A 12,633-nucleotide genomic window follows, 5' to 3' on the forward strand; every position below is an offset into this window, starting at 1 on the left:
AAGTATCTTGGGATAATTTTTGATAATAACAAAGCAGATTATGAGGGTTGTGTCTTACGTCTCTGCCGATGAGATCGTTCCGGTTCTCGATGACTCCCCAGGGGGCGATCCCGATAGTGCAAATTTTCTTTGACGATCTCGAACAGTGTTCTTTGAGAGCGTCTCCCACGTGCTTCGCCGCGCCTTTAAGAAAGGAGAAATTAAACGATCAATAAACTTGCATTCCCCATAAATACACTACCGTTTAAAAGTTTAGGGTCAAGTAGAAATGTGCTTATTTTTCAAAGAAAAGCACTTTCTTTCAATGAAGATAACATTAAATTAATCAGAAATACCCTCAACACATTTTTTATGTGGTAAATGACTATTCTGTTTTTTAATGAAATCTCTACATCGATGTATAGAGGCCAATCTCCAGTGTTCTAATGGTACATTGCGTTATCGCCTTAGAAGACTAACGGAGGGTTAGAAACCCCTTTTTAAGTGAGCGCAGCTGAAAACAGTTATGCTGCTGAGAGAAGCTATAAAACTGACCTTCCTTTGAGCGACAAGTTTAAAGAACAAAATTAACATTTCAAATAAAAATCATTATTTCTAACCTTGTCAATGTCTTGACAATATTTACATTTTTAAATAAAAGTGAGAGTTTTCATGGAAAACACAAACTTTTGAACGGTAGTGTATATTTGCAATTTCTGGATCTCTCCGGCAGGTAAAAAAGTGCTAGATGGCGTAAAAATAGCCGAGACACTCGGGGCTTCTGGGATCAAAAATGCCGCAAGTCCTCAACAAGTCCATTAGTCCTGGTGTTGTTTGTGGACCACAACCCTCAGCTAATGGATCTCATGGATTCAGCAGTAATTTGTGATCCAGCAGACCGTCCCAGCTGGTCAGGCTGCCAGAGGCATTAGGGGTAATCACTGGGTCTGGGTAATTGACCCTGTGAGTAATGATTTAAAGACTATGATCAGACCGCAGCGTCTTAACGCCGCGCTGTGGCTGCAGACACACCTCGGCCACGACACACGAGCCAAATGACCCGCTTAGAGCCCCAGTATTACAGCGTCTGCTTCATCAGCGCATGGCGCGCGCGCGTGCGTGTGTGCAGGTCTGAGTACAATAAAAAGTGTGTCTGTGTGTTCCTTTAAGAGAATTTGTAAGTAAGAAGGGGTGGAAAGTGAGTATTATTTAAATGCCATGTCTATTTAATAACGATTCTTTATTATCATGACCAAGCACCGGACATGGGGGTGCCGGAGCCTTCTCTACCTCGGCCCCCTCCCTAAAACTCATCCGAGACTGCGTCGACCTTTCCATTTTCACAAAACGCACCTGTTCAGAACTGCTCTAAAATGTGTGTGAATGTGTGTTCTATGTTCTTAACGGTTTCCTTTATTTTATTAGTTCCTTTAAATTATTAGTTACTTTTAAACAGTATAGATTTTAGCATGTTTTAATTATGTGATGTACAGTGTCTTTGAGTACCTTGAAAAGCACTATATACATTTAATGCATTATTATTATTACACTAAGGGAGCTTAACATTCACAAGTTCACAGTATTATTTTCCCCATGAACTAAAAACGTGTGTTTGTTCCACTTAAATTTTTTAAAAATATATATCTAACTTTTTTTTTCTTCATTTAAAAAAAATGTAACAAATATATAAATATATATATTTATACCCACATCTCCCTCCCTCCCTCTCTCTCTCTCCTCCTCTCCTCCTCCTCTCCTCCTCCTCTCCTCCTCCGACTACACACCTGTGTTGACCCCTCCGGTGAGGATCCAGGCCCCGGTGGTGACGGCGGCCTTGATGAGGCCCTTGCCGACCACCTGCTTGAGCCGCGGGTGGAGCTCAAAGTTCTGAACGCCTCCGTGCACCGAGATGAGGATCTTGGGAAGCTCCATGTGCCACTCCTTCTGCATCAGCCGCAGGATGCTCTCCGGCCGCGAGTCGTGGGACAAACGCACATACTGGGACACAAGGAGAGGAGGATCACGAGAAGCAGAGAACGCCAGCGTCACAAAGTGCGGCTGAATAATTACCAATCCACCGATGGACTGCATCGGCATAACATTTGATAAAAAATGGTTCTTAAATGGTTTTCTAAAAGGCTTTGTGGTTCTATGACGAACCATCACCTACTGAAGAAGCATTCTTTCGTTTGAGGGCGGCACCTTTATAGGTTCTTTAAATAACTCTTTAAGGAAATGGTTCTTTAAAGAACCCTGTTTCAAAGGTTCTTTGTGGAACCAAAAATGGTTCTTCTATGGCATCGTTCTGAAGAACCATTTTCGGTTCCAGATGGCACCTTCATTTGTCTGTGTGCAGTAATAAAGACCTTTTTTCTCTCCTCCCTTTCGCTATTTTGTGTTTGCTGGTTAAGATATCAACATAAATCATGTTGATCAATGGGTTTCCAGGACTTTACCAAATTTCCACGACCAAACATTTTGTGAAATCTCGGGTGTAGACATGAAAAAGTGAGAAGATGTCGTATTTAAACTAACAATGAGAATTCCAAAGTACATACACCGCGTCAATGAACATAAGAAGTGTCCATGAATTTCCCAAGGACTTTTCCAGGCCTGGAAATAATCATTTGAAAATTAGATGTCTCTTTCAGGTTTTCCATGACCGTACGAACCCTGATAATATATACACACATCAATCACATTACCACACAGGGTTATATGTAAATAAGTGCACATCTACATAAAAGAAAACCCCTTTAAATACAGCGTACGACTGTTTTATATCCACGCTCCATGAAGAATACGCCATCCCACCTTGGCTCGGTACGAGTGAGAGCCGCCCTGGAAGTTGATGACGCCGTAGGCATCGCTGGGGCTCGCCTCCGTGTGCTTCTCCACCGACCACTCCTCCAGCTCGGGCATGGACAGGTTGGAGCCGTCACCCAGCTTCACGTCCGAGTACTTGGTGGGCACGCTGGCCGTGAAGCCGACGTGCTGCCGCACCAGCCGTCCACAGCAGCATCTGAAAGGTGAAGATCAGATTTCATCGATGCAATAGTATACAGCCCGGTGGGTCATCGGATGGTGCGTCTAATAAAATGCTCCTATGAGATTTGTGCTTTGATGATATAGATCTGCATCATTTGTTGCATGTATTTCGTGCTTTATAAGCAAGTGGCTTTAGTCTTTTAACTTTCTTTGTCTTTTAATTGAAATATTAACGTATTGAATATGAATGTTTACTCTTAGGAAAGAAAGAAATAGAAAGAAATTTACATTTGTATTGCTCCCTATGGGGGAAATTCTTCTCTGCATTTGATCCATCCTTCGTAAATAAGGATCAGTGTGCTGCAGTGAAGCGCCTGGGGAGCAACTGGGGGTTCAGGGTCTTGCTCAAGGGCACTTCAACATGAACTATGAGGAGAACGGGGATTGAACCCGGTACCTTGTGGTTACGGGACGACGACCATGAGCTACAGCTGACCCCTATATATATATATACACATACACACACACACACACACACAGCCGACTCCTTATTATTTCCCTATTATCTGCATATGCAACATGAATGTGAAGCTTTGCGACTCAAGATAAACCACCCAATCTCAATTTTCTCATCCCAGAAATATAATATGAAGAAAACAAAGTTTAAAAAAAACATTATCCTCACAAACAACCACGAGAACAAGATATGACTGGATTTAAAAAGAGCTTCACTCTTATCGTTGCTCTTCAATGTATTATTAATATTATTATTAATGACCGACTTCAGAGTTGTAGCTTCCACACCTCCTTTAAATACCCGAGGTGAGATTTTGCATCCTGATATATAGCCAGGAGGTCAATTTCTGGGATATTAAAACGATTAAGTAATTGTCCTGCGTGTCTTTTCTGGTTTAAAGTGAGCGGTAGATTCTCTCAGACTAATCCTGTTGGGGGAACAAAGAAAAGAAATAAAAGATCAAACGAATACCTACCGGACGAGCTGTTGGCAAATCTGGCATCCTGGAAGGCATCTGGAAAGAATTTCACAGAAACACAATTACTCATTGATTTTTAGTCGTAATAAATACAAACCACTAGAATGTGAGAGTAGGTTTGAAAAAGACGGCAGAAGTTTGAGGACATTATGGAAGGTTATATGTCAGCCCAGATGTGGCCTTTAACCCACGAGAGGGTTGTGAAACCTGCCAAGGGGACTCGCGCCCATGCAGGCCTGTTCAATGTGTGCGTGTTCTCCAACACCGTTGAATCATCTCTGAGCAGCGGCAGCACGCACCGCAGTTAGCAAAGAAAACCCCGCGGCAAATAATTGATGTGAAAGAAAACACAAGTAGTAACCAAGTATCATTGTGAGTGTGAATTCTTGAAAGTGTAACTAAAAACTGGACTGCTTACACACAAAGGGGTGGTTCAAATAAACATATATATAATTTTTTAAATCAAGATCAATAAACATTTTACAACAAAGAAAAATATTTCTTATTTGCCCGTTTCTTTATAGCTGCTGTACCTTTAATTGAGCTATTTGGTGTGTGCGTCCCATGAACACATGGGGGCACATTGTGAGTCAGTGGCACGCAGTCAATAAGAAGCCTTCGCCGTGCAAGTTTAACACAGCTTTGTGAGATTCCAGTAAGTCTGCAGGAAAATCGTGCTTCACGTGATTACACACAGAAACAACAAAATAATCTAATTTAACATTAAACGTGAAATATTTGAATCCAATAATTCCCCAAAAATAAAATAAAACATCCTAAAATAGCAGTTGAGAAAAAAAAGAAAAGAAAAGAAAATCCCCCTCCTAAAATATAACACACAGGTGCATCACCCCCCCCCCCCCCCCCACACACACACACACACTTAACGCTGTAATTACAGTGACAGACATTATACATAAAGATTATGTGGAAACAGACTCATTTATTCTTTTGGAGAGTAGTGGTTAGGCTTTGGGCCTACTTTAACACGCACACACATACCGTACAATTACATCGTTTCCATGGTTACACTACAGTAGCTCTGAGCACATACCTGTGGGGGTCCTTTGACACTGGAAGTATGTACACACATTCCCGCTTGGTGAAAGTGCTTTCTATCCAGGGTTTCTGGGACTGCGGACGAAAAGAAACAGATTCGTATTGTGAGCAGTGGACTGACGTTCCTCATTTGTGTCCCCAGCGTCATTACGTTTGCATTTGAATAATTTAATATTCTAAAAAGAGCTCATTTGTTTAGCTGTCGAGTGCTCCTACAAAGAGTGCCATCATTAAATCCATTGTAGTTTCACAGAGACGACGAAGAATGCAAGAAAAGAAGATAAAAACGTGGGGATAAATCAAAAGTGCTAAACTGTCTGATTTCTCTGAAAATAACAGAACATCCTCCTGAAAAGGGGGCTGGTAACCTCTTAATCCAGGATTTAGTCTCTGAAAATCAAAAGGGATTAGGAGTTAAAAGAATAAAAAAAATATAAACAATGAGGATAACTTTAGTTCAGGCGCCCGCCGATTGTACATAAACCGCCAATCGAATATAATTCTGCCTCGCTTTTTTCTTTTAAAACGAGGATTTATGCCCCAGGAATTTTCAATTAAATGCCTCGCGCCTTATTGCCCCCACCGGTACGGCTCAGAGCGATTAGCACCATTAATCCCTCCCGAGCACAAAAGAGGGGAAACCTGCAAACGCCGTCACCTGCTTCCCCACCAAAGAGTTTTAGACGACTCGCGAAGCTCCAAAAAAAAAGTTTTTACGACAACCAGGGACGGACATGTTGCAGTTACCGTCAAATGACCCTCACTGGTCAACCTGTCCACGTCGTCTCAACGTCACTCATCATCTCTCTGAGACTCGTGACCCTGGTTCTATGCTGCCGACAACACACGGTGGTTTTAGAGGAACCGTATTCACCAACAGGTCATCCCTGCCGCTTGACCAGTGCCACTTTAGCCGCCGCGCCTGTACCTTGATTTCCTCCTCCTCATCTCTGTGTTTAAGGGATTTGTACAGAAACATGCCACGGCTCCTTCGCGCATCTCCCGGAACAAACCGCAGTCGCCGCAGCTTCTTTCCCCCCGAGCGCCAGAGGATCACCCGCAAGACAAAAATCGCTGCACTTCTCTCCGTCTCTCCGAAGAAGATTTTTCTTCTTCTCCAGAAGATGTCTCAAAGTCTGCGGCGGCGCCCGCTACCAGACAGATTGACCCGAGTTAAAAGCTGAGCGATCGGGGAGGAGGTGGCGCCCTCCACAAAACTCCCATTTTGCAGGTTAATCTGTAAGAAGCCACTCGGGGTGACGGATGAATGTGTCTGAGAGCGACTAGATATTATACTTAAGGCTGGGGAGAGACGAGGGAGGGAGTGGGAGAGGATTAGTGGATGGGCAGAGGCCTCAATGATATACACCTCGTTGTCTAGTGAGGACACACCACCAACTGTGACTAACGCACTCCACACAAAACCTCTCCCAACAACACAGGGCCCCGCACCTTCTTTTGAAACTCATTACTAAAAAGAACAGCATACATCAAAACATTAGAATAATCCAACACAAACTAAAGTTCACCCTGTGAACTAAACAAAAAAGAAACATGGAACCCAAAACACGTGAAGAAATCTGCAGCGGGCAATCGGATTGATGACCCGTTTTTTTTCTTCTCTCGTGTACTTAATCATATAAATATGACTTCTTTTTTTAAACACAAAATTAAAAAAAGTAATAATAAATCATGCAGTGGTTTGGTATCAAAAACGTTTCGGCAAAATTAAATTTCTAGCAATTTTGCTTTGATAGTTTGTTTTTATTGTAATTTTTGTTATTTTTAATGCAGAGCTTTTAGGATTTTTTAATTATGTGTTGTAAAGCGTCTGTAGGAGCCATTTTCTTATGTTTTTGTTACTTTGGACCTCCCACCACTAGGTGGAGCAAGTTTGCTTTAAGGTGTCGTTTGTCCCGACTTAACGAGGTGAAGTGGGAGGCCAGGTGTTGCTGATTGACGAGACCTAACAGTTTTTGACCGTCGGAATGTGAGCCAGGTCTGTAGGTAATGACCCAACTTAATGATTGTTAATAAAACCACAGGAGAACTTATCGGGACTCTTGGTCTTACTAAAAACGCGTCTAAACCTTCGACAATGAGCAGCCAGTAGTGCCCCCGTTAAACACTACAGCGTCTTTGAGTATTCTGAAAAGCGCTATAGAAATTGTATGTATTATTAGAATTTGATGGCGAGTTCAAGAAACTGCTCAGAAACTCATTTTCGTCAACATACACCGCAGCTCAAACTTTTCCCTGAAAACTGCGCGGCGGTAGTGACGCGTCTGCAAAGAGGAGACGGGTGCGTTTCATGGAACCCATTTTCATTTAGATATCGTGACATGAGGGGAAGCAACCGGCCTCTGTGGATGTGGCCTTGCACGTGTTTCACCTCGCCTACATTCAGCCCATCATTTAGCCACCTTCCCAGTAAGCTAGCATGAAATAGTCACTTCCCAGTGGATTCCTTAGGTTACCTTCACTCTTTGATTTTGTATAGTTTACACCAGGGGTGCTCACACTTTTTCAGCATGCGAGCTACTTGTAAAATGACCAAGTCAAAATTATCTACCTAATGATCGACCTTAAATTACTCCTGCTGTAATTTGGCGCTATAGAGAAAATTTCAGGGTGGTGGGCGGAGATTTCAGGGGGGCGGGTCAATTTTTTTTAATGTCGTGCGATCTACCAATACTACGCCGCGATCGACGTATTGAGCACCCCTGGTTTACACCGACTTCCGAGCTGAAATTATTTTTCGGCTGTGCTGAAATAATATATTCTGGAGTCTTATTTACCAGCTGCTGTAAATAAACAAGACAACAGAAACAATATGTACCAGTCGATGTGGATCTCTCAACAATTTGGCAATGGTTATCGGCCCCCCAAAGAAAAAAAAAGAAAAAAGAGATCGGGGCATCTCTAAAGGTTCTCCATTTTTTGTTTTGCATTCCCATCCGTAACTCAAATCGCGATACAAGGCGATCCAAGAGTTTTATGTTACATTACGTGTCATTTCGCTGAAGCTTTTATCCAAAGCGACTTCCAATCATGTTACATTCACACCGTAGACACAGCTAACGGGTTAAGTTATTCAGGGTTAAAACTGTTGCTCAAGAACACATCGACTAGGGCGGGGATTGAACTGCCAACCCCCTGATTGAAAGACAGACCTGTCAGGGTTCTTACACATGTTGACCAATGGATTTCCAGGACTTTAAACCAAATTTCCATCACCAAACTGAAATCTCAGTATAAACATGAACAATTTAGAACATTTTGCTTATCAAGAGCGTACGCCGGCTTATATTTTGAGCGTCTTTCTTTGAAAAAACATATTAATTATTTCAAACTCGGCGTAAATGAACACGTGATTATAACACATTTCCAGGACTTTTCCAAAACTTTTGTGATTTAAGTTTTTTCCATGACTTTTCCAGGCCTGGAAATGACCATTTTGAAAATTCCATGACTTTTCCAGGTTTTCCATGACCGTACGAACCCTGTATTCCACTCAACATCTGGAGCTTGTGGTTACGTGAGCCTGTGAAAATCAAAATTATACGTGTGTCGGTATAGGCGAAGAGCAGCAGCTCCAAGTTACTGCTTCTAAACTTCTTCGCTTAAACAACAGAGCGAGGGACTTGTATGAGAGTGGAAAACATGAAATACCAAACCTCTCTGTGTACATTACATAATAATGAACTGCAGCACGGGTTATATCAAGTTGCTATTCCCTCCAGTGTTTTTTGTGGCAGTACAAAGCACATGCAAGTCAGCTGCATGCCTGACCAGGAGCTACAGCTCTGCAGAGTGAAGGGAAGCAGTGTGGGGGGGGGGGGGGGGGGGGGGATCAGCTGGATAAGATCTAGAGGGGAGCACTCCATTCATAAAATCAACTAACTGATACTGTGACCATTATTTAAATAAAAAACCCATCCAGAGCTACTGGAAAAACTATTTCCCCCCCATCAGAAGTTGTGTGTGTGTGTGTAACGGATTAGAGCGTGAGATAACAGAGCTCAGAGAGGCATGTCACAGTCACTCAACAGGCTGAAACATGCAAGCCATTACACACACACACACACACACACAAACATGGTCAGGACACACACACACACAATCAGGACACACACACAGAAGTACTCCTAGAATCTATTCTGGAGCACAACAAAGTGATGCAAGACTATTTTCTACCACCTCACAGGGCGCTAAAGCCCCAAGGTAATGACCAGTTCAACGATCCCCTTTTACGTAAGAAACACTGTGACTTGCAGTAATAAAGCACTATTACCGATTGTTGCTATAGATTAAAATCAAGCTGAACCAGACCAGGATTGATGAATCAGCATTAGTTCATTAGACTGCTTTCACAGAAGTTCCAATCATGGAAGCTGGGGCATGTGACCAACTCACTGTGGGAAATAAGACAGTTTTGCACTGAGGCAAAAAACAAATAAACGAAAAGGCGATGGCTGCTCAGCTCAGAAAAAATATAGGCTAAAAAAATCTATACCCCATTATGAAATTAGAAATCATCTGTACAGGGTTCTTACACATTTTGACCAATGGATTTCCAGGACTTTAAACCAAATTTCCATGACCAAACTAAAAACTCGATATAAACATGAACAATTTAGAAAATGTTGCGTATTGAGGGCGTAGGCCGGCTTATATTTTGAGCGTCTTTCTTTAAAAAACATTAATTATTTCAAACTCGGCGTAAATGAACATGTGATTATAACACATTTCCATGACTTTTCCAAAACGTTTACGATGTAAGTTTTTTTCATGACTTTTTAAGGCCTGGAAAAGACCATTTTAAAATGCCATGACTTTTCCAGGTTTTCCATGACCGTACGAACCCTGTAATATATGTATTGATGTTACATGCCACAACATAGTGGGGCTAAATGATAACATCTGCCGAATGTATCCGACTAATATGTGCAACTGCTTGGCGATCACATCCACATTATACATTTCATTTATTTAGTTAACGCTTTTAAATAACATCTCAAATAAAGTTGGGTGAATTTACCTCGTGTCAGAGATGCACTGTATACCATATCGGGATGTTTAATGACCAGGTCTGATGGATTAATCAATTTGATGAAGAACTGTTATTACTATTGAAAATGCGTAAGGTTAGATTTGATCGCCGTGTATTTATTTATTTGTATGCGTGTTACTCGCATAACTCAATAAGTATTAAACCGAATCGCATGAAATTTGGTGGGATGTTTGGTTATTATCCGGGGACCATTTGATTAGATTTTGGGATCGATCGGGTCAAAGGTCAAATCTTCTTTTTACCATAGTGCGGTTAATTTCTATCCAAGTGGCGTGCAACTAATGCCAAAATGTTCATAATTCAATGCCCAATCTTGTGATATGCGAAGGTACGCGCTCTACCGAGTTCCCGCTCTAGTTTGTCAGGTTTTGATGCACAATTGAAGACGTAACTATATGACAACATAATAAATATAATCATCTCAAACGACAAAACACGATAAAAGGTTTGATCCGCTCTCTCGTAATCTAAACTCCCATCACATTGGTAATAGACAAGCACTGGTTTTATTAGGATAGTTGATTTGTGGTAACTATTGCCTCGTTGTCACACTGTAATAACATAATAATAATAATAACTCATGCCTCCATGTCATCTTCTCTTTCCAGTCACACTCAGCTCTTCTGCTCGACCAGAGGAGACTAAAGAGGACCTCATGATGGAGAAGAACAGGAGGCCCGAAGAGGAAAAAGTTGCACCAAACAAACACAAACGTCGAGACAACGTCTGAAGCGGGCCTGGAACATTTACCCGTCACCAGACCGCTAACAGAGGTCTCACGAAAAGGTCCGAGGAGATAAAAAGCACTATTTATAAAACACGACTAAACTTTCAGTATAAACGGTCGGCGGTGTCGACTTGTTACCGGCAGTGCCAGCGTGTTATGTCCCGACATCTGGTATAAATGTGGCTTTAAAACCAGTGCCAACTGCTCTTTAAAGTTCACCCTACATGTCTTTATTCTCTCCGTCTTTTCACGTTTAAATAACCCGTTGCTAAACGTCGGCTCCCGGGAGGGAGAGCTTCCGGCGAGCTAGCTAGCTTCGGTTAACTACCTAGCATTTAGCTCGCGAGCTAGCTTACATCAGCTCGCGAGCGTTCGCGCGGGTGTGATTTCGGGGTGTAGAGAGCGCGTGACACCTCGTTCCCTTCACTCAATGCGTGGAAGTCACGGGGTATTTTAGCGGTTGGTCGGTCAGTTGGCTCGGCCGACGGGCTGGGTGGCTGACAGGCAGCATGCATGCGGGGGGAGGAGGAGGTAAAGGGGGACCTGCCACTCAGAAAACCGCCGATCAGTCACGACGGGACTCGAGCGCCAATTTGACAACACGATAAAAAGGTTTTTTGTTGTTTAATCGGGCCACCTGAGATCGGATCACGTACCATTCTCGTCACCGTTGAGACTCAGGAAGAGCTGCGTCGTGGCTTGTATCCATCTATCGGCGGTGCTCTCGGTTAGCCGTGGAAGGAAAGCCCAGTGGACGTCGGTGAGATCCGCTTCGGCTGCAGCTCCAACGGAAGGTTGCTTTTTCATAATTGTGCGACTCCAGACTGACGCTGCATGACGACCCGGCTGACTCAGCCGGCGCGCGGTCACGTGGCCCGAGGGGGCGGAGCCAGCGGCCACATGTGCGCTTTGTTTTAGTTCCTGATAATGACTAAGAGCCAGCAAAAAAAGGGAGAAAACACGACATTGTTTTTAACTTACTGTCTCACTTGTTTAAAAGCCTGTCTGACCGGTAATACGGCGACGCAGGCGAACAGTTTATCTTTATTATAAGGTAATCGTTCTAATATTTGTAATCCTCCTTTCACTTTACTGAATACATTGTGTCATTTAAACACCAACTTCAAGACAACTGGCATTTGGTTAATTACATATTCTATGGCCTGCTTTGTATCTTTTGTTTATTTATTTGTCTTTATTTGTTTTATTGCGATTTAACCTTCACTGCTTCAAGAATCTGTTGATCAATAACATGATTTCCCTTTCTTTGCAAATGTAAATATTAGAAAGTGTAATTTAAACACCAACTCAAGACTTACCTGTTTAAACTGGCATTTGGTTGATTACATATTCTATGGCCTGCTTTTTATGTTGTTTATTTATTTTTCTTATTTGTTTTATTGTGTTTTTAGTTTTTTTACTTCACCATCTTCTACTGTGTATCTTACTTTAAAATGTGTTGGCCCCTGTTCCTGTCAATTTGTTTTAATCGACTACCGTACTGCACTTTGACCCTTTATCTGTCATAAGTTCTATATAAATACACCTTACTTACTAACAGCTTTATTAATAGCTAACACACCACATAGCCTAGCAAGTGTTTTATAAATAAGTCAGAAGTAACTGTGTGTTAATCCTCATCCACTTTATTTATTTGTAGACCGAAGTAATATATAACGTCTTTTACACTTGCAGACTCAACCATTTATAAATCTCCTTTTATTAATTATTTATTGGCAAAATAACTGCAGACTTTAGGACCTGATTGAAAATGAGAAACAATCAACGTGTATTAATGTTTACCTACATTT

At 42.0% G+C, this 12,633-nt stretch overlaps 1 protein-coding gene across 6 annotated transcripts in view; it reads right to left on the bottom strand.

Annotated features, from left to right (window-relative positions):
* Nucleotides 1-11,703, bottom strand: part of trpm7 (transient receptor potential cation channel, subfamily M, member 7) — a 46,304-nt gene extending 34,601 nt beyond the window's left edge. For 3 of the 6 annotated variants that reach the window (XR_008831375.1, XR_008831374.1, XM_056412287.1), the window contains exons 1-6: nucleotides 11,479-11,696; nucleotides 5,017-5,096; nucleotides 3,960-3,998; nucleotides 2,794-3,001; nucleotides 1,764-1,977; nucleotides 59-183 (exon numbers count right to left, since the gene is read on the bottom strand). Coding sequence is in view for 4 of the 6 variants with exons in the window: in XM_056412287.1 (XP_056268262.1) it covers nucleotides 59-183; nucleotides 1,764-1,977; nucleotides 2,794-3,001; nucleotides 3,960-3,998; nucleotides 5,017-5,096; nucleotides 11,479-11,481 (669 nt within the window). In the remaining 2 variants the exon portion in view is untranslated. Of the gene's footprint in view, nucleotides 1-58; nucleotides 184-1,763; nucleotides 1,978-2,793; nucleotides 3,002-3,959; nucleotides 3,999-5,016; nucleotides 5,097-11,478 lie in introns of all 6 variants that reach the window. The other 3 variants (XM_056412286.1, XM_056412285.1, XM_056412289.1) reach the window with 3 other exon arrangements.
* Between the last annotated feature and the right edge of the window lie 930 nt (nucleotides 11,704-12,633).

This window comes from Pseudoliparis swirei, chromosome 4 (genome assembly GCF_029220125.1).
Source record: "Pseudoliparis swirei isolate HS2019 ecotype Mariana Trench chromosome 4, NWPU_hadal_v1, whole genome shotgun sequence".
NCBI classification, from domain to species: Eukaryota; Metazoa; Chordata; class Actinopteri; order Perciformes; family Liparidae; genus Pseudoliparis; species Pseudoliparis swirei.